Genomic DNA, 22683 nt, shown 5'->3' on the forward strand with positions numbered 1-22683 from the left:
CACGGTTAGACCAGATGCCACCATAGCCTCAGTGCAGCTGCTGCTTTCCCAATGGCATTTTCCCTGCTCTAGCTTCCAGGGTGTGGGAAGACTCCATGGGTGTCCAGGCAAGGGTACCCTTAAAAAGGTAGCATTTTTTTTCGTTTGTTTTGTTTGATGTGGGATGCCCTTCTATTTGCTGTGAACATGTTGTATTACCTTTGGTTAATAAAGAAGCTACTTTGGCCTATGGCAGGGCAGAATATAGCTAGGTGGGAAAGCCAAACTGAATTCATGGAAAAAGAAGGTGGAGTCTGGGGGATGCCAGCAGCTGCCAGAGAAGTAAGAAGTAAGAGCATTACTAGTAAGCCATGGGGCACATGGCAATTCACAGATTATTATAAATGGGTTAATTTATATGTAGAGCTAGCCAATAAGAAGCCTGAGCCCCTGGCCAAACAGTTATAATTAATATTAAACCTCCAAGTGATGATTTCCTAAGTGACTGTGGGGGAGGGGGCGGGTAAGCAGGAAAGAAACCTCCAGTTACATTGGTTTTTCGAGACAGGGTTTCTTTGTGTAACAGCCCTGGCTGTCCTATTACTTGTTAAAGACCAGGCTGGCCTCAAACTCAGTGATTCACCTTCCTCTGCTTTGTGAGTGTTGGGATTAAAGGCATGCGCCACCACTGCCCAGCTAAGGTTAGCAGTTTTTTTTTGTTGTTGTTTTTTTGGTTTTTTTTTTTTTTTGATTTTTTGAGACAGGGTTTCTCTGTAGCTTTTGGTTCCTGTCCTGGAACTAGCTCTTCTAGACCAGGCTGGCCTCGAACTCACAGAAATCCGCCTGCCTCTGCCTCCTGAGTGCTGGGATTAAAGGTGTGCGCCACCACCGCCCAAGCAGTTTTTTAAATTAACTATGTCAGTGAACATACTAAGGACTGGGTTCCTGTAGTAGGAGCTGCGGGCTGTGTTCCTGCCACCCCAGCTCCTGGTCGCCTGGCTAGTTTATGCCCCGAAATAATTACACGGAAACTGTATTCTTTTAAACACTGCTTGGCCCATTAGCTCTAGCCCTTACTGGCTAATTCTCATATCCCGATCAACCTATCTCTAATAATCTGTGTAGCACCCCAAGATGCGCTTACCGGGAAGATTCTAGCCTACATCCATCCTGGGTCGGAGCTTCATCGCATCTGCCCCAGAGAGGACAGCTATCGAGTCTGAGCTCACTTCTTCTTCCTCCCAGCATTCTGCTCTGTTTACTCCACCCACCTATGTTCTAACCTATGAGGGGCCAAGCAGTTTCTTTATTTTTTAACCAATGACCTTCCTCCATCATTTCCCCTTTTTCTGTTTAAACAAAAAAAAAGAAGGCTTTAACTTTAACAAAGCAAAATTACATATAACAAAACAGTTATCAAGTAAAAATTATCATATTTACATCTATTTTATCTTTATCATAACTAAGGAAAACTATAACTATAACTAACTATTCTTCAACTCCATCAAAGACTCCAGAAAGATACAATATTACCTAAGCAAACAAGAAATAAGCAACTTTCAAACTCTAGAAATGACAGAGACATCTAGCTGCCTTGACAGTCACCCAAAGTTTCTCTGTACCGTTGGGGCATCCATCTTCAGCCTACAGGCCCATAGTTTCCAGCAGACATTTCCATGAAGCAGGAAACTTCAAAGGCAGTTCAGTCACTATCTGCTGTGTCCTGCAGAATGTCTCGCAGACTCTTTCATGAATCAGGAACCCCGAAAGATCATCTTACCTTTAGGCAAGTTCAGTAGTCCTCTCTCTGTGGGTTCTCTGTGTCCAGTTTATACAACAGTCCAGGCAAGAGCAGTTTCTTGCCCAAATGGCTATCAGACTCCATAAGGATCCTCTTCGATGCCCATCTTCCTCTCGAAGTAGATTGGTGCTGCCAGGAGCATAGTGTCTCATTGTCATGAAAAGTCCTAAGTTATTAAAACATTAATGCCATATTCTGTAGTCTTTGAAAGATATGAGGAATGCCTATCTGAAATATATCTATGCACATCTAGAAAATCTAACTAACATAACTACAAGCTTGACTATTATCGATGATTATCCATTAACAACCTATATACATTACATTTTAAGTGAACTACACAATCACAATACCTTAATCAAGATTAGAAATACATATACATATAACAAAACTGACCTTAAGTTAATATCAGTAAACCAAGATTCTTATCAATGCAAATTATTCACATCTATATCATCTCCCCCTTTAAATGTAAAAGAACACTTATAAACAATATTTGGGAATATGGATGTAGTTATTTCTCTCCAAACTGCTTCCTGCTGAATGGGGGCGCTGTTAATCAGATATTTCAGGGTATAACCTGTGTGCTAGGTTCATCTCAGTCGTCAATTGAGTGAAGTAATTTTTTGAAGGTGTTCACAGCAACCTTTCAGGAGGGCGTGGTCTATCATACCATATTGGGATGGAAGCAATCTGCAGGGTGTCATCATCTGTGAAAACAAAAGAAGAATCTCTTTTCCAAAGTATCATATCCTTAGATCCAAATTCTGAAGTCAAGGTATTTTCAAAATATCTATGTTGGATTAGTTCAGTAGCATTTATAAACAAATATCTTTTAGCAGCTGTTGCTCCTTCCTCAGCATTCAAACAATTCAAAGAGAGCATAATAGCATACAGTATCAAAATTCTCTGTGTATTTTCCATCTTTGTGCACTTTATTTTAACCTCTATTTTGTTTATTTTTACTTTTTTTTTGCTTTTTGAGACAGGTTCTCTGTATCTTTGACCTGGAATAGCTCTGTAGACCAGGCTTTCCTTGACCTCTCAGAGATCCTTCTGTCTCTGCCTCCCAGGCATTGGGATTAAAGGTCTATGCTACTACACCTTGAACTCACAGAGATCTGTTTGTCCCTGCCTTTTAGGCACTGGAATTAAAGGCGTGTGCTACCACACCTTGAAGTCACAGAGGTCAATCTCCCTCTGCCTCCCAAGTGTTGGGATTAAAGGTGTGTACTACCACACTCAACTACTTTCTTTCTTCCTTTTTTTTACTTTTAAGAACTTTAACTTTTAGCCTGCATATATTTTTAACACACTGTAAATCATTTAGAAGTTTTCTTTGTTTTTGACTCTCTCTTTACTGTATCTCTCTCTGTTTTTCTGACCACATGAGTCTTTAATTTACCAAGCAATCTCAGTAGGACTAAAGCTTTGCTGGCTAGATCCAGCCCATTCCTTAACTTTCCAGCCTCACGGTGGAGATACCAGCTGTAGCCATTTTTATTGCCACAAGTCTAAGTCTATGGCGTTTCAAGGTCCCTGCCAGCAAGCAAGCTGCAACAGACAACACTCAAGTCCTCTCCTGTAGTCGGCCCTCCTGCCTCAAATAGTCAGTTTGCCCTGGCAGGACGGCCCAGAAAGCCCGCATTTTAAAACAACACAACTTTTTTCCTGCTACGGCTGAAAACAAACAAGCATGCAGTCAGCTTTTATCAATACCATTTAAGTGTTTCGTGGCAGGACCTCTTAAAAGAGCTGCAGGGTTTTGCAGCTAAAGCTGAGTCAGGAAGCCTCTCTTAGATGAGAGCACTTGCTTGCCTCTAGCAAGCAGAGCAGACCCAAGAAATTGCTGCTACCACGTCGGGCGCCATTCTGTAGTGGGAACTGCGGGCTGTGTTCCTGCCACCCCAGCTCCTGGTCGCCTGGCTAGCTTATGCCCCGAAATAATTACATGGAAACTGTATTCTTTTAAACACTGCTTGGCCCATTAGCTCTAGCCCTTACTGGCTAATTCTCATATCCCGATCAACCCATCTCTAATAATCTGTGTAGCACCCCAAGGTGCGCTTACCGGGAAGATTCTAGCCTACATCCATCCTGGGTTGGAGCTTCATCGCATCTGCCCCAGAGAGAAGAGCTATCGAGTCTGAGCTCACTTCTTCCTCCTCCCAGCATTCTGTTCTGTTTACTCTACCCACGTATGTTCTAACCTATGAGGAGTCAAGCAGTTTCTTTATTTTTTAACCAATGACCTTCCTCCATCAGGTTCCGGCATCTTTATTTGTGCGTCTTTATACTTCTGCATGTTGCTCTCCTTCCTTTCCTTCCCCTTCAGCCCATTCTGTCTGCCTCCACTCCCCTCTTCCATTTTCCTTTTTGTAAATCTATTAATGTATGTATGTGAGTGTTTCTATCTATGCATATGTGTACACTAGGGAGAGCCTGGAACTGGAAGAGGCTGGGAAAAGGCCTCGGATCCCCTAGACCTAGAGTTTCAGGTGATCGTGAGCCTCCATGTAGGTGCAGGAAACTGAATCCAGGTCCTCCGCAAGAGCAGCGAGCACTCTTGGCTGCTGAGCTGTCCCTCCAGCCTCCTCTGCTTTCTCAGCACGTGGACTTTACTTCCCTATTTCTCACCTCCCTTAAGCTCTCTTCTTTCCTTCGCTTGATTCATACTCTGGTTTTCAAAACCTACAAATACATACATAAATACCCACATGTATAGAATTTTAAATTTGTCTTCCCCAGACTGACTTATTATTTCACTTGATGCCATGAAGGAAATCATTTTGGGTTGTTGGCTTCCATTACCCTCCTACAGTTGAGCTGCTCAGGAACTTGGCTTGAGGGACCTGTGGATGCATCCTCCTTAGGAAGAGAAAGGCAAGTCCATTAGCCGACCGGCCTGACCCTGGCTCAGTCCTCTCCTTCTCACACCCCGTCAGGCTCCTTGGTCCACCCTTGCTTCTCTTGGACTTTCCTGACCTAACAAATGCTTGGGCCTCAAAAGCAAACCAGATGGCGGCCTTGCCTTGGATAAACAAGCCCAGAGATTAATGGAAGGAAATGCCTTTGAAATCATTTCTGGGGCTGTTTTCAGCTCTGGGTTCTGAGACCACATGGCCCCCTGTATGGGCATGCTCCTAGTGCTGTTGTGTGAAGAATCAGCTGCCTGTGGTGGGAGGTGGGGGGAGGTGGTAGGAGGCAGCGGGGTGGGGAGTGAGGGGTGGGGTAAGGGGGTGGGGGGGTGGGGGTGGGGGGAAGTGGCAGGAGATGAGGGGTTGGTTGATGGAGGTGGGGTTGGGCTTATGTTCGGGGAAACTCAAGTCCCCATTAGGTCCTCCTGTGTTAGGGACTGGTTAGATGAAATACAGCCTCCCTGCCACCGGCTGCTGTCACTGCATAGGCCTGTGCCTGGAATCCTGGCCTCAGTGTGGTCAGAAGGTGGTGGTGGCCACAGAAGGCCGTGTACTGCTTGTCCTGTCCGGAAGTTCACGAAGTTCACTGCAGGCTTTGCCAGGGGACTGGCTGCAAAACACCAATGTGTTCGCTTGCTAGGGCCACGCTGAGTATCTAGGAGCAGCATTCCTTAAAGAACAGCCCGACCAGGACACCATGCCTCCCCTCGCCCTGACCTTGTCTGTGCTCACTGCTATTTGTCACGATCACACGGCTTTGCGGCTGCACCAAAGCTCAGGCCTTCCACACAGCCCAACGCGTACTTGTCAGATTGGAATCTCTGGCCACAGCAAACGTCACCTTGGGATGGAAGACAGCTGAAGCTGCCTCAGGTCATGGGAAATGGTGGCCTTGCTTTCCGTCAGTGGGGACAGCTGTTAAAAAGCAAAGCTCAGCTAACCAAACTCTGATAGGAAGGAGGGAGGGAGGAAAGGAAGGGGGCGACGGAGACAGGGAGAAGGAAAGAGGGAGGGGGAGGGGAAGAGGAAGCGGGTAGGAACCAAATGTGTGTGAGTTGGGTGCGGGGAGCAGTAGATAGTTGCTGAGTGGGGGGCATGCAGGGGCTGCTGGTTTAGGGGCCACTTAAGGGCCTGATGGCACAGCTCAGCCGCAGCCCCTCTTTGGGGTGCTGCAAGCGTGGGCTGAAGCCAGACACATCTGAACGGCTCATCCTCCCCCCCCCCCCCCCCCCCCCGCTCGGACCACCAACCCTCCCGTGTTACACGGCAGATTCGTTTGAAAATTGAGTTGCAGCTGAGTGAGCTGATGTTGATTTCAAAGTTCACTGGTGTTTAATTAGAACCATCTTGAGACTAAACCGGCTCCAAGGAAATTATTCTGACCGAATAATTAAAGAGAATAAAGGTTAGATTTGTGTTTCTGGTTAAGTCTGTGTTGTAGTCAACACTTCCAAAACATGAATCTCATTAACCTTTCGCGAACCAGCGCTAAATTGCTCCCAATGAGCTGTTATTCTAATTAAGGCAGAGTCATTGAGAGGAGCCTTTGTTTCTGGTTGGTGGCTGTGCCAAGTCTCCTTGAAGTGGTCCTTGGGCAATGGTTTTCTAACTTTCTCCACGCTCAGTTGCCTGCAGCTCCCTTCCTTGGGACTTGCTCACAGAGCAATGGGAGAACTAGGCCTCAGACAGAGGCCACAGGTGTGGCCGAGAAGGTTGAGTTAAAAGTTGCAGGAGAGCTGAGGTGGCCTAGGCAAGCTTCATGGTCTTCAAGGAGCCTTGCGGGTCAGAGGGGGAGGGTGCTGTGCCTTTGAGGCCATGAATGCTCACTGGGTCGTAGCAGGACGTGGGCCAAGCCCCTATGGACCCGCTGCAGACTCCCAAGTATGAACATATTTTATTGTCTTTTCCAAGTTGATGATAGATATGCTGAGTTGTAGCAAGTAGCATGCCTATGCCAAGGCAGGATTCCCTAAGGTGAACCTCCAGCCCCCAGAACTCATGATGCCCCCCCACCTCTGTCCCCCCCCCCCCCCCGGCTGGGAGATACTGACAGCCCTATTACACGTGTGTCTCAGGCAGAAAAGCAGCTATATGCTAGGGACATTTCCTGACCTTTAAATGAATTATTGTGTGATGTATGTGGGGCACACAGGCATAGAACAAACGGCAACTTGCTGGAGTTACTTCTACCACGTGACCTTGGGGATGAATGGAATCCAGTCATCAGGCTGGGGGCGGGGAGGAAACAACATGACAAAGGCAAAGGCAGACACACTACAAAACACTTTCACCAGCTGAGCTATCTTGCTGTTTGATTTGTTTTGTTAATGTTGTTTGTCCAGTCTTTGCGGTGTTTCAGGCCCAAAGGAACCTCAGTGTGGTCTGGATGGGCAGCTGGTGACCAAAACAGGCAGCCCGAGTCCACTGGAGAACTCAGCCCTCCTCCATCTTCACGCTCAGTAGTAGCTTGGGCCTAGTCCAGTAGTGCTGCCCGCTGACCAGACACTGGTCGTGAAGCCTTGCCAGACTCTCGACTCCAGCTCCCTGGGATGTCTTTAATTCACAAGTTTGTTTGTTTTTCCCCCAAGGCAGGGTTTCTCTGTGGCTTTGGAGCCTGTCCTGGAACTAGCTCTTGTAGACCAGGCTGGCCTTGAACTCACAGAGATCCTCCTGCCTCTGCCTCCCAAATGCTGGGATTAAAGGCGTGCGCCACCACTGCCTAGCTAATTCACGAGTTTTTTTTTTTTAAATATTTATTTATTTATTATGTATACAATATTCTGTCTGTGTGTATGCCTGCAGGCCAGAAGAGGGCACCAGACCCCTCTACAGATGGTTGTGAGCCACCATGTGGTTGCTGGGAATTGAACTCAGGACCTTTGGAAGAGCAGGCAGTGCTCTTAACCTTTGAGCCATCTCTCCAGCCCCTAATTCACGAGTTTTATGTGCTTCTTCATGGGACCCCCACCTGTCCTTTTCTAAAGTTCTTCCATGCATAAATCTGGGATTACCCTGAGATAAGGACTCCAATTGAGGGACTCGTTTTATCTTTACAGTCAGTGCCCCCTAAGGCACACACCATGCTGCTGTCACTGATTCTGCTGTGGGATGGTAGAGATAGAATGGGGATACCTCCTCTGCCCCCCAGAACTCATGGAGTGCTAAGCTTAGCCTGGTGTCCCCAGCTCTCCAGGGTAGGGCCAGGGAACAAGAAGAGGTGGCACTGTTTAAATTTTATATAGCCCCAGGGAAGTGTATGCTGACTGAGGTGAACACTGGGCAAAGTCACCAATTCCAGTGTTGAGGCCTCGGGGTGATGGACTGGAGAGGGAGCAGGCTTGAGGTGAGGCTCGGGAACTACGCGGGACTGGAGGCTGCTCTACCTGTGTGTCCGCCCAGGTTTCTACTAGTCGTGTGCCCCTTGTGTATGTGAGTCAGGGGCACAGTGGCTGGGACACTGAGAACATGGAGGAGAAAAGAGCAGTTGCTGAGATCCTCAGGGCGAGGGCACATTCTATGAAGTCTTGCGTGTTTGTACCTGGTTTCCTGAGTGGTTTCTTGGACAAATTCTTGCCTTTAAATTTGTTAATGTTTAATGAAAACTCAATTGATTATTATCACTTATTTAACAAAAAGAAAGAAAAGCCTACCTTAACATTTCCCATGGAAACAATGTCAGTTTTGTTGACTGAATGGCAGCGTTATTACTGGAGCTGGCTGCCTGCTCTCCTGCAGGTCCTAACACTGTGGCCTTCCAGGACAGACGCTGTTGTGCTCCGAAGGGGCCAGACTTTACTGTTCCAGGAATCAATAGCTAATGACATACCCAGAGGTCTGGCCTTGCCTGAGCAGATGGGGGAGAGAGCCCCAAACTCTCTCTTTCCTCATGGGGCCAGAAGCTGGGGCAACTCAGGCAGGTAGCAAGCATTTAACTTCACCTCCACCTGCCACAGGCAACACATTCATGGGAACTAAGTAATTACTGGCTAAAACTGGGTCTTTTTCACCTGTGGCCAGCAGGCTTGTGCAATCACTTAATGGAGATCTGGGTGATTTCTTCCTTATGTGAACACCACAGTAATGTCTACAGACAGCGGTATCACTAGGCGAGATGACATTATGGGATGGGGTGGTATGGTGGGACTGTGGTTAGGTTTTTGTTAGATTCTTCATGGGCCCCCAGCAGAAAGCTGGTCTACCAGGTAGGGGTGGAGGGCTCTGGGATTGTATAAATCCTGCCAAGGGGACTCTAGGTTCTGTTCAGAATTAATTCATCTTCTAAATGGAAATGTCAAGGCCCAGCACACATTTTTTGCTAATGATTCTGGTGATGAGATACGCGAGGGCAGCAAACAGTCACATGGAAAGCGGTCATTTGGGAGAAGCTGATGGTCTCGCGGTGATGCAAGAGCCTCCGGGGGCTGCTCATCCTGAGTTCCCTTTCGTGTGATCGATTCTGAACAAAGGAACACAGCTCAGTGCAGGCACCAGGAGAGCGCGCCTGGGTAGCTTCAGGAGAGGGTTCCAAGAACAAGAGAGAACAGGGCCTCTTGAAGCAAAAAACAGGTGTGGGGAAGAGAAAGGATGTCCTGCCCCATTTACTGCAGGGAAGTGGGAGCTGCTACAGATGAGACAAATATCCCTAACTTGAAAAGTCTAAATCTGGAATGTTCCAAAACCTGAAACTTTTTGAGTACTAAGACTCCACGCCTGATCTCACGTGACAGGCCACTCTCAGGATGCACAGGCATTTAGTGTGAACCTGCCAGCTGTGTATGTGTGTATTTGAAACACATATGTGGATTTTATGTTAGACTTGGGTCCCATCCATCGATATCTCATTATGTGATGCAAACAATTAAAAAAATCAAAGAGACCCCGTGCATTTTGGGTAAGAACAAGCTAACGTATACCAACTGCTGGCAGTGGAATGGACCAGAGGAGGCTTGGGTTGCCAAACCTGTGACCTCCTGCTGTCACACCTCAGAAGTTCACCTTCAGGTCCCTTTGTGACCAAAACACAAGAAATTGACTCAGACACCTGTGATAGCAAAGCCACCCAGTTGCACAAAGTCATCTGAGCTGGGGCAGAATACACAGATGCACAAGGTCAGAAAGGGCTTCGCTGTCGCTGGGAGTGTAGCCCAGGGAGTTGGCAGAATACTTGCCTAGCATATACAATGCCCTCAGTTCAACTGCCAACACTATATAAAACAAGCATGGTGGTCCATGCCCATGAGCTCAGCACGTAGTAGGTGGGGGTAGGAGGATCTTTAATGTCATCTTCAGCTATATAGGAAGTTCGAGGTCACCCTGGTCTACACAAGACATTGTGTTTTGTTGTAAAATGCTCCCATGAACGCTGCATGTTCTCTTCAAAAATGCAAGAGGGTTGTGCTGGCTTCGGCACATACACTAAGGTGGAGTACAGAGATCAGCATGATCCCTGCGCAAGGGTGACACACATCCTTGAAGCGTTCCATATTTGTCTTTTAAAAAATGCAAAAGGGGGAAGTTCCCATGTATTTTGTTTTACTATGTTTTAAGTTCATTTTGAAATGAGAGATTAACATGAAGCTTAAACCTCAAGAGTCCTGTAACCTCTTCCTCATTTTCCACCAGTGGTAAAACTTTATATATAATTGTCTATTAAGAGGAAATTGGTAGTTAAATTTAATTCACAGATGTTTCCCAGTTTATCGATCTTATCTATTCTACCTACCTATCTACCTACCAACCAGTCTGGGCTCTGATGCCAGGTAATTCACACACACGTTCAAGCAACCACCATCTTTCAAGATACAGTCTTTAGAAAACAAAAAAACCTGATGCCACCCTTTTGTAGTCCCAGTGTTCCTTCATTTTCCTGGCCACCACTAGTCTGCTGTCTCTTACAAGGTCCTTCAATTTTTGACACTGCTGAGCCTGAAGCTTTCTCTAGCTGGCTAACCCGTTCGAGGGTCTCTTAGGAGCAACCACCCATCATCTTCCCAAGTATAATCTGGAGGTGAGAGCATGGGGTCTGGCCACATGAGCAGAGCCTTCAAACTGTGGCCACTGGCCATCTGTTTAAGTTACTGGGCTTCTCGGTCCCGTCTACTGAGTGGTGACAATGGAACTTGGGACTGTGGCCATCATCACTGAAGGTTCTGTGGGTGGGGAGGGAGCACCGAGGGCTTCTGCTAGTCTTCTGGACTGGAAGCACTAGGATACAAGCTCAGTAAGCTAGTTTCAAGGTGGTGGCTCATCAAGTGGCAAGTGAAGTCACTAGTCTGTTCCCCTCTAGGTTCCTTTGGCTGGAACTGAGATGGGCTGAGTGGCGAGACTAGAACAGCACCAGAGAGGGCCCTCAGAAGGTGAACACAGCAGCTTACACAGTGACGTGCGGTCCCTGCAGGAAGTGCTGCAGCCTTTTTGTTTTTGGAAAACACCTGGATCCCATGTTTCTTAGGTGTGAGTTTGGGGCAATCCTGGGCACGTTCTTCACCAACAGGGCCTAGTGGCAATGACATATATGCAACATGTCTGCAGGCAATGGACCATACTCCTGGGCAAGGAGACTGTTAGTGGCTCCCTCCTTGGTTCCATCTCCTTTGTGAAAACAGAGTCCTACCCTTGTAGCCTCCTTGCTCCTGTGTAGTCTTTCTTGAGCCTTTTAAGCATGTAGTGCTGGCATGACCCTGGCTAAGTGAGACTGGGCTGGCTATTTGGCCTTTCTGCCTTGATTCCTCAGCTAAGGGCTCCAGCCCTGGCTGGTTATGTAGAATAGGCTGCCCTAGAACTCAAAAGGACTGACCGGGACTGCTTCTGCTTCTCCAGCCCTGGGATTATTAAGGGCGTGTGTCACCATACCTGATGGAAGCCTCTCATGGCTAAGTCTGTGTGAAGGGCTGTGACCATGCATCCATCAGAGTTGAGTAAGTTCCCATGAGTACAGATGCCTGTGTAGTCAGCTTACGGCTGTGGTGTGGAGGATGCGCATTGCTAAGATATGGGAGGAAAGCAGTGGATGCCAGTTTGTTGTGTACAAGGCCTTCAAAAGACCAGCACCAGGAAGCAGCCAGGCCACGAGGGTAACAAGAACCACCAGGACCACCTGATGTTAAACATTAGAGAAAACACAGCTCTGAAACAACTGGAAGCTGCACTATTCCCTATTAACTGGTGCACACATCAGAACCAGTTTCCTCTAGTGGCATGAAGTTTCCCACTACCAGGAGTGTGTCCACGACAGAAGCGAACAGGTGTCTCCTCCTCCACTGCTATACTTTCTGATATCTGGATCATCACACGAAGTACCAGAATAAACCAATTTAAGACACATGTAAAAAAGACCAAGGAACTGAGTACAGTGGAGCCTGCCTGTAATAACTTTCAAGGCAGAGGCAGGTGGACTGCCAACAAGTTCAAGGCCAGCCTGGGACACACAGCAAGACTGTCTTCAACAACCACCACCAAACAAAAAAAGGCAAAGGAAACACTGATTATCTCATTTTTTAATCTTCAAAATTTTCTGCCATGACATCGGAATGCATGATAGAAATGGCTCATCTTCACATGAAACACTCGGGTTCATTTTCATTCACAAGTTTTTCTAAGAAGACATTTACACAATTCATAATCCCACATCCTTCCAGCCATTATCACAGGTCTGACATGAAACAGTAGTTGCCAGCACAAGGGGCTGGCACGCTGTCCGCACAGGAGTAGTGTCTTTGGAAACTACCACCCAAGAGTATCATGATTATAAATGTCATTGTACATGGCAACCCCAAAGGTGACAGACGCCCCAGATAAAGTCCCTGTGTGTGGAGAGCCGTTCTCCAGGCACTGAAGAAATGCACTTTCCCCCCTAGGACTCGATTCCTCCACCGCTAACTGGGGGCGGTACCTGAAGCTGTGCTCTCTGGTGACTGGGTACAGACTGAACTGAGTCAGGTGGCTTAGAATCTCTTCTTTGGAAGAGAGCTACTTTGAGGTGTTTTTTTCCTTAATTAAAAAAAATGTTGTAAACAAAAGGAGAGATACATGGACATATACCTAGACAGAGACTTATACTGCGAACATTTTGAAGTGTGCATCCTATCTAGAGATACACAGGTCTCCACCTGTCCTTCTGCACACACCCTTCCATACAGCGTGTGAGTACAAGTCTCCTAGTGTCTGCGGGAGTTCCCTGGAGCGTTCATATTTCCAAATGATGAATACCTGATATGTGTTACTCCTGAGAAGACACGAGAAGGGAATGACAGTTCTGATGCACTTTGGAATGGCACAATCACGTAAACGTCTGCATACTTAAGACTTCTGAACTTATGAAAAGTTTCTAAACATAATCCAACAACAAAAAGTATGAAAACAATGTAGCAAGGTAAAAAAAATAAACAGTTTTTGTAATCAAAGTATAAACAAACATAGGAAATGCACACTTGTCAGTCATTTAAGTAGGAAACATATTTCAGAAAAATAGTTAACTGACAAAACTTGGAAAAAAGCCCCTTCCCCTTGTATACCAACACATGCACTGCCCAAACCCAAGCTAGCCCTACAGGGCTGCAAGGCTTGCAGAGGAAGGAAACGCCCACAGACAGCACATCTGCAAAGGGTGCACCCTACTAGGCAGAACTGTGACTACCACACTTCTGTAAAAAAAAGACATCCCTCGGTGTAAGAAGTCTGTATAAAAATTACAACTGAACCAATGAATTCAAGCACCAATCCAACCATTTAAACTACTTCTACTGAGGGAACAGATAGTGCTGAAGGCTAGCGAAGGTCAGCAGTCATCATCACAGTTCATCTCTTAAAGGCATGCGGTTCTGTTTTGTTTTCGTTCCCTTGAATGCCAAACATCAGAGAATGTTCAGGCCAGTAAAGGACTCCTCGGAGGACCCACCATCTCTCAGAATCATGGTTTAATATACATTAAAAGCTCTTCAACAAACCAATGCTTGCTTCTAGGTTAAAGTATCTGTCCACAGAAACTGAGGGCTGTTCCTTGTTCTAACGAGAGAAGGCATCTTCTAGAGTAGCCTCCTGAGCACATCGGACATCTACTGGTAGTGTAAGAAAATGCAGTATTACAGAAGAAGGCAACACCACCACACTTGGCAACACTGAAGCTTTCCTTACTTAAAAAGTTCCCATTAGATACTCGAGTGGGATAGTATCACAGTAAGATCACTTTCTTGCTTCCTTTTTCTGTATCAGGAAAAAAGGCAGTCTGAGCCAGTAGGAGCACTGGTGTTTGTGATGCCTCTGTCACGTTCAGATAACGGGTTTATGTCGATGGGTACAACTGCAGTTCTGTTTCCAGTATTCACACCACACATGGTGACTTCTCAGACACTCACCTGTCAGTCTCCACTGCTATTTAAGTTTGGTTTAGTTTTCAACATATACCAAACAACCTTTGGTTTGCTGTATCTCACAGATGGCAGCTCAGACTACTGAAGAACACCAATCACATGGGAAACAAACCTCCATCTACAGTGATTCCCCATCACTGCCCAACATGTTATCTGACTCCATCACATCACAGGCAGCCAAGGGAGCACTGGAGCCTGGGTTTTAGCACAGGGGTGGTGCACCTTGCTGGTCCTCAGGCAGGTCAGTGGCTCCCTGCTTCTCGCCTAACTCACTGGCAGGCTCTTCATCAATCACCGCACCAAGGTCTTCACTGCCCGCCTCGCTCTGCTCCTCGTTGGGCTCCACAGTCTGCTCCAGACTGTTCTCCATAAGCGTGGGCGAGGTGCTTATTCTTTCTTCCTCAACTGTCTCCGTTAACGGCTGGGAAGGAGGCAGTGGAGGAGGGTTACACTGCCTGGCATTTTCAGTGGAAGAGGCAGGGGCTTTGGATAGACTGCTGTCTGTTATGACCTCATTTTGAGGTAAAGGTAACTTTTCCACAAGCTTCCACTGAATGATGCTCATATCTTTCCCGCCAGTTGAAATTAGGTGACTGTCATTATGAGTAAAACTGACGTTGGTCACGTGGCTGCTGTGTGCACTGTACTTGTGACTGGGAGCCTAGAAAATAAATCAGATGGGAAAATTAAACTCATTCTTTATGTGCCTGCTTAGAGCAATGGAGATGACTAGGGAGACCCAGTCAGCTTATGAAAACAGGCTAGTTTAAATTACATCAGATCTGAGGAATAAAACCGGCAGGATTTTCCTGTTTATTTATACAAAGGCAGAAAGAGCCTGGGATGACAGTGCACACCTGTAATGGCAGGACCTGGGGGCAAAGGCAGAAGGTATGCTGTGAATCCAAGGCCAACAAGACCCTGTCTCAGAATAGGACACTATCAATGGTCCACCCCCTAGTGTGAGAAGAGGACAATTGAGCAGGCAGTGCAGTGTATCACCAAGAAGCTGGGGACCCCACAGGTATCTCCAAGCAGAAGGTAAGGCAGCACTGGGTTCTGCTGAGCTGGGCTAACCTTTGCCTTGGAGCACGGATACTGAAACAGGTGAACTTTACAGAAATCATCGGCCACAGCTATCACTCTTCTATTGTGGGACCGCACCAGTGCATTGATGTCTGTTCCATCGGATCCTTCTGGCCAGACACCTGGGGAAACAGAGGTGTGTGAAATGAGGCTGAGAACACAACTGGCGTTCCTTACACACACACCCAGACCTCAGGACAGGACAACGGGTGGTGCTAAGAAACTAGCCTGCCCTTTAAAGCGCCGTGAGAGGACAAGTTAGGACTTAAAGAGAAGAGCACAACAGAGTCATAGTCAGCAAAGGGGACATATGCTCCCCAGGGAGGGGACTACATGTCCCCTCAAGGGAGGAGCCTTCAAAAAAGTGTTCTTAGGGAAGTGTCAGGTCATATACTGGTCTAGTGTGTTATCCCACAGAACTTTCCTGTTTTCAAAAAGAAGATACAACAAATGTGTTTTCAAAACGACATACCAAATGTGCTTAGCAAGCTACTCTGAGGGTGGTGAATACGGTCAGAGTAAGGGACAAGCTCCAGTTAGATCAGACTGAACTGTGGAACATGTCTGACCCCTATATTGGAGAACTTCTGTTTTGAATGTGCATGAGGGTTTGCTGGCACATGCACACCACATGTATGCCTGGCGACCACAGAAGTCAGAAGAGGGCATATGATCCCCCGGAACAGAACCACCACTGTGAGCCACAGTGGGAGCCTGGGAATCAAACCTGACCCACCTATCTAGTCCTGAGAACAAATGTATTTGTGGGGGGAGATGGTAGGTTTGTTAAAAATACTGTGTGTGTGTTACATACATGTGGGTGTACAGGGAGGGACATGTGAATCCAAGAGAATGCTGGAGTCTTACTCTATTGCTCTCTGCCCACAGGGCCAGTCTTTGTGCAGTGGAGATGGCACAGCAGCTGAGCACTTACTGCCTTTGCAGAAGTGCTAGGTTTGGTCCCTCCCTATACCTGGATGGTGGATCACAACCATTCTCAACTCTAGTTCCACAGGATTTAATCAATGTCCTCTGGCCTCAACAGCATGTACATGGCACACTTCTATACATGCAAGCAAAACACTTTTTACATATAAAATAAATCTTAAAAAAAAAGTCTTTCATGGAACTGAAAACTTACTGTTTTTGCTAGAACCACTTGCCAGCAAACTCTCGGGATCTGCCTGTGCAGGCAGGCCCCACAGTGTTGGGGTTACAGGCATGTTTATAATCATGCCCAGGTTTTTAGTGGATGCTGGAAATTCAAACTCAGGTCTCCATGTTTAGCCTGTACCCACAGAACCATGCCCTTGGCTCCATCTGTACCCACGGAACCATGCCCTCGGCTCCATCTGTACCACAGAACCATCCCCTTGGCTCCATCTGTACCACAGAACCATCCCCTCGGCTCCATCTGTACCACGGAACCATCCCCTCGGCTCCATCTGTACCACGGAACCATCCCCTCGGCTCCATCTGTACCACGGAACCATGCCCTCGGCTCCATCTGTACCATGGAACCATGCCCTCGGCTCCATCTGTACCACGGAACCATCCCCTCGGCTCTATCTGTACCCACAGAACCATCCCCTCAGCTCCTCAAATCTCTGTGATTTGAATCAGAGTCTCTACCTAACCCTGAAGCTCAGATTCAGTCAGGCTGGCCACCGAGAGCCTTCAGGGACCCTCCCCCGCTGTCTCTACCTCTTTAGTGAGGGGATTGTAGGTACATGCTAATGCTAGCTGCAACTCTGAACTTGGGTCTTCTTGCTTCCCTTGTAAGCACTTTGCCAAATAAGCCACCTCTTCAGCTCTTTAATCCCCAAATTTTATCTTTAAAACACCTTAATATTTTAACAGATGGTACTAGGACTAACTACTGAATACCCACAAGCAAAAAAGCACACATGTAGTAGTTCCTCACAAGTCACAGGACCCAGCAATGCCACTTTGGAGTGTATGTACACCCAAGAGAAGGAAACCTTGCCCATAAAAACTCTGTCCATGTACACAGCACCATTTTAATAGCAAAGGAGTAGAAACAGCCTACCTGAGGAAGAGATGAACAAAATGTAGTCTATGCCGTTCATACAAAAGGGCATCAGAACTGTAAGGAAGGACTGGTATATGCCATACCCAGATGACTCTTACTCACTGGACCACAGTTGTATGTGTCCATTTATATGAACTATCCAGAATAGGGAAACTGACAGAAAGCAGATGAGTGTAGTGTCGCTAGGTTTGGGTAAAGTAGTGCTTCTCAATCTTCCTAACACTGCATCCCTTTAATACAGATCACTCTGCTGTGGCGACCCCAACCACAGAATTTCATAACTAATTTTGCTACTGTTATGAGCCGTAATGTAAATATCTGATATGCGACCCTATGAAAGGGTCATCTGACCCACAGTTGAGAACCACTAGGGCAGAGGGAGAGACGGGTGGTGACTAATGGTAGCATCTCTTTAGGGGTGAGGAAAATGTTGCAAGAACAGAGCATGATAAATTTTACGATTGTGGGCATAAGAAAACCACTGATTTGTACACTCTGGGTAAACTGTACAATATGTGAATACGATCTCAATAAAGCTGCTATTTCAAAAAGGTCTTATTAATTTGAAAGCTTCAGATCCACCTGGGAAACACTGGAAGCTAATTTACTCTATTGTGTCAACTCCTTTACTTGAGACCAAAACTGTGGGGTTCTGCAGAGAACAAATTTCACATTGGTTCAATCAGTACATTTAAGTTTTCTGAATCTGAAATTAAGGGTCTTCCTATGTAGTCTTGTCTGGCCTCGAACTCTCAGAGATACACCTACCTTTCTGCCTTCCAAATGCTGAGGTTAAAGGTGCATGCCACCATGCTTGGTTAACACCTTCCATTTATTGATTTACCTGGTAAACATGGATTAAAAAGCTCCCCCCGACACACGCACGCACACACACACACACACACACACACACACACACACACACTTTCCACATTAGCTGTGAAATTCTTACCAAAGACTTGGAAGCCTAGCACACAGGTGTATGTTGTCCAGTCGATGTCCTTACAATCTGATCGGTTCCTGATCAGTTTGCATCCATTCTCAATGTCCCCTTTAGAAATTAGAAACAGGGAGTGTAATCATAGTGCTGTGTACAAATGCATTTGAAAGTGAATCTTGATTCAAACTAGTCATGTTTACTTGTATTTATAATCCATACACTGAAAAACATTAAGATACATTTAAAAGGGAAAAGAAAGTATGTAACAGGACCTTACAGAATTACAAAGTGTTTCCCATGGATGTTTTATTCTTTTCTCTGGAAGCATAAAGGCGCACCCTAACATTCTCCCTGCCTCTAGAGAAAGCTGTTAAATGAAACCATTCAGAGCTGCAGCAGTTTCACAGAAAAATATCTCATGGCAGCATCTGCTGTCAGTTCTGCACCATTAAACTAAGGCATTTGCTTTCTTGGACAGAGAACCGCATGTGAGCCTCATTACTTAGCCTGGAGTAACGTGTGCTGTTAACACATTCTCCAGCACACATTCTCCACTGTTCACATTCCATGCAGCCTTCATAACACAGGCAAACACGTCTGATCCCAGAGACAACTGCTCATACTTACAGTATAGTATCTCGTAGTCGCCTGAGTTAGACATTATATGCTTATTGTCTGGGGACCAGTCAAGGTGTGTGATGTAGCTAGAATGTCCCTAAGAAAAGATTAAAGGAAGCATTTAGAGTTCTGAATGACAGTTTAAAAATTGCTAACAGTGCTTTCTTAGCACCTCTGTGCTAGGACTCCTAAGGGATGGGAACAGCACCAGGGCCTGCGGAACCAAGAGACCCAGAGCAGGTTCTTCGGGGGTCTTTTCACCCCCTCTTGTTAGAAGGCGAGGATGCAGGAAGACACCAGTGATACACTAAGAGTTTGGGCAGGGTTGTGAAGTTCACAGGGCTTCACACAACAGAACACTATAAAGTGCTTTGGACCTGGTGACACCTGCTGGCTCTATCTACACACCAGAACCAAGTAGGTACTAACTCTTCTAGAAAATTCCATCCCAGAGCACCGTGCCCTCTCAGGCCTGCCTTCAACCCACTAACTATATGGCCCTACTGGAGTGACACCAGCCTTGAGAAGGAGTTTCTGTTACAGACTATGCACATAGACGTTTTCCTGGGCTGTGTATGGGCCCTATAAATAGTCAGAGTGGAACTCTTCTAGGCAAATTCTGAACTCCAAAGAATGTTCTGGGTAGGGGAAAGTGACCCAACACTGCATTCCTGTCGAACATCTGGACCCAAGTTAATCATCTGATTCTTCAAAATTTTCCTTAAATAGGAAAACAGTGATCTTTTGCTGCTTAGACTGTATTAACACTGGATATCAAAACAACAAAACTACTAAATGCTTAACCATTTACATGTATGCATTTGATGATTCCCAATAAACCATTTCAGGTATGTCCAGCCAATCTTATGATTTATCAAAGCTGACAGACACACACTCACTTCTTTTATTTGCCTAATTTTGTACTTTTGGAATTAAAAGCCTCCTGCTTACATTGTTTGAAGTTAATAAACTCAATGTGTCTCAGATATAGTTCTTAATGACTCACAAACTTCTCAGTTATTCCAGTCTCCTAAAGCCCAATCTAAACGTGTCCCAGTGTACACTGGCAATTCCCTATCACTTGCCTGGGTGCCCTACTCAAATACTGTCTTTCCCAAACTACTGTGTAGCTCTGGGTGGCAGAAAGACTTAGTGGAGGGGTGTCTTTGTTTCTTGTTCATATCCTTTCTGCATTAGAAGTGTGATGTGGTGGTTTGAATTCACCCACCTAAAATGATGTTGGGCATGGAAGCTGCAGCAGAAGGAGAAAAGGACTTCTGTGAGTGAGGTGCTGGATCAAACCTAGGGCCTGGGACATACTAGGCAAATACTCTGCCATTGATTTCTTCTAATGAACTCTTTTAAATAAGTCTTTATCACTAATTTTAAAGTTAGTAGAGTACTATGTATAATCTGGTATAGTAATATCAAAACATATCATTTTGCTGAAACCTGAATCAGTTTCATGGCTTACTTTCTTTGAGATGTCTAGGAAGTTTAGACCAATCAGGACACAAATCGACGGACAGTCAATGGTCCACAATACCAAGAGCTAAATAGTCCTTTTAAGACTTTGTTCTGAAAGAGAAAAGGTATTCTGCTGAATGACTTCTAGTGCAAGAACCACTCTTATTTTGTTTCTGGAATGACGAGCATTGTGTGGTAAGGACTAAAATATGACTAAAAGGAAACAACAGACGTAACCCATTTATCCTGGCTTCTAAGGTCTGATACCTGACACATCTGAACCCAGTTCTTCTCAGCTGGAAACCAGATTATTCACACACTTGCAGGGTGAGGGGCATGAACGTGATTAGGGTGGTCAGAACAAGAGGCTGTGATAAATGAGCCACTGCTGTGGATTCTTTATTTTGTTAAAATTCAGGGAATGAAGTTGCACAGCTAATGCTGTCTTCAATACTTTTATATGCTAAAATTTTCAAATTTAAATGCCAATATTCTAGTCCTTTTGAGATCTGACTTAACCTCTCAAAGAGCACCTAAAAGAGGGACTAAACAGTAAATTTAAAAATTTAGAAATCAAAATGTGTAGAAGTTTTAAAAATAATGAAATTTTAAGTAGATAGGGATAAACTTCAGTAAGATTATGAAAGATATTTGAGGTAAAACTAAACAAAATCAGCCCGTGATCCCAGTACCTGGGAGGCTGAAGAGAATCTGGGCTTTAGAACAAGACCTTGTCTCACAACCACTCTACAGAGGGGAAATGCGCTTCAGTGAACAGAAGAGCAAGCTACGCTCATGGAGACCTCTGGGAATAAAACCCCAAGAAGTAAGAGCCATTTTGGCTCCCAGGCCAGCAAGTCTAGTGCCTAAGGTGACTGTAAGTAAGAAAGTGCTGTTTATTTCTAGATTCAGGTCAAGATGGTGGGCAGGAGGGACCCGAACCAAGAGCTATAGCAGTACCTTGGATATAGGTATGAACTGCTCGCCTTCTGATTACTCGCTGGCTTCGTAAGCACTTTCCTTACTAAAGAGGAGGCGTGCACTGGCTATAGGATACTCATGTTCCACCCTCTTGGCATTTATATTGTTTGATGAGGTTTGCTCACAGAGAATAAACCTGGTTGGCCAGTGGAAACTGGAATTAGTGCCCTTAGCAGTTACTGTGCTCATGGTAAACGCGTATTTGACGGACCAGCTTTGGAAGAGTGTGGTGACTTAAGTGCACCAGTCATCAGGGACACTTGAGCCAGCCTGCTGCCTTCTACTGGGGAGCCCTGCTCTGCATTCTCGTGTAGCCCCGTCTTGTAAAATGACGTTTTCATACACCGGGACACCATAAGAAGGGCAGACTGCAATCTCTCAGCACGCGTTGTAATTTATTGCTGGGGTGTTTCCCAAGGCTCTAGTCTCAGTCTCTTCTTCAGCTACACTAGTCACTTAAAAGTTAGGCCTCAGGCAGTCCAACAAGCAGTCCATAGACCCAGAAATGAGTTCAAGATGGACTGTAGAAGGATTTCCAGCAGAAGGAAAGAAGTCAGCATCCCTTAGGAGCTTGAGTCATTTCCCTTACCTACCAAAGCCCATGTCTGCCCCAGGCTCCCTCAGTCCCTACTCACGAGTACTTGTCATAGAAGCAAGTTACCTGGCCCTTCTCACCTCAGACCCCTACTCTTTATCCCCCTAGTGGCTATTCTCTCACTATTCCCTTTCTTGTAGTCGCTCCTGTTCTCCCCCGCTATGCTGTCTTCTCGCTTTCCCACTTCCAGTCTGCTTTCTCTAAGCACAATGAAAACCTTTCCCTTAACTATACCATGGTAAATTTCTTTACTGCACCCCTTGTACATAATCAGGAAAATGACTGACAGTAGGGGCAGCATTCACATTTGAATTCTGAGCTTTGGTTGTTCCACAGCAGTTCTGTGAAGTATGAACTTTTAAGATCTCCAATTTTATGAACATACGATTTAGGGAAGTTAATTAACTTGCCTCAAGTCACAAATTAGGTGGGAGAGCCAGCAATGCCCAGTTTGTCCTTTCTAATAGCAGAAAACAGATAAAAGCAACAGAGATTCTAGACCAGCGGGTGGAAATGGAAAGAGAAGAGACAGCAAGAAGACAGTTAAGCCAAGAAGACAGGCCTTTCGTTGTGGCCGCAAACCACTGTGGACACAAACCGTTCCTGAGTATCTCATCATTATACTTTTAAGTACTCATTAAAGATAAAAGCTGCCTAATTACAGTAGGACAAGTCTCATGCAATTAACCAATTTGTCATTTCCCAACATTTCCAAGGGCATTCTGATCATCAAATCTTATATACTGCTGCTTCTCTTCTGGGTGAATTGCATGTTAGTGCATAGTATAACACACAGTGACAAGTCCGAGGAAATATGACCATCGCAGTCTGCCCTCTACAAAAACTTTATGTTCTAGATGTGCCATGATGTCAAGAC

General features: G+C 45.8%; 1 protein-coding gene and 1 pseudogene across 6 annotated transcripts in view; one reads left to right on the top strand and one right to left on the bottom strand.

The window, feature by feature from the left end:
- The first annotated feature begins 10092 nt into the window (after window positions 1–10092).
- LOC130889666 (U6 spliceosomal RNA) lies at window positions 10093–10187 on the top strand (annotated as a pseudogene).
- Window positions 10188–12185: 1998 nt separating this feature from the next.
- The window catches only part of Eml4 (EMAP like 4), a 122863-nt gene continuing 112365 nt past the window's right edge, over window positions 12186–22683 (bottom strand). For all 6 annotated transcript variants that reach the window (XM_057762009.1, XM_057761998.1, XM_057761989.1 and 3 more), the window contains 4 exons: window positions 18773–18860; window positions 18158–18256; window positions 15144–15274; window positions 12186–14727 (listed from right to left, as the gene is read on the bottom strand). In XM_057762009.1, coding sequence (XP_057617992.1) covers window positions 14269–14727; window positions 15144–15274; window positions 18158–18256; window positions 18773–18860 — 777 coding nt within the window. In that variant the 3' untranslated portion in view covers window positions 12186–14268. The remainder of the gene's footprint in view (window positions 14728–15143; window positions 15275–18157; window positions 18257–18772; window positions 18861–22683) is intronic.

This window comes from Chionomys nivalis, chromosome 1 (assembly GCF_950005125.1).
Source record: "Chionomys nivalis chromosome 1, mChiNiv1.1, whole genome shotgun sequence".
Classification (NCBI taxonomy): Eukaryota; Metazoa; Chordata; class Mammalia; order Rodentia; family Cricetidae; genus Chionomys; species Chionomys nivalis.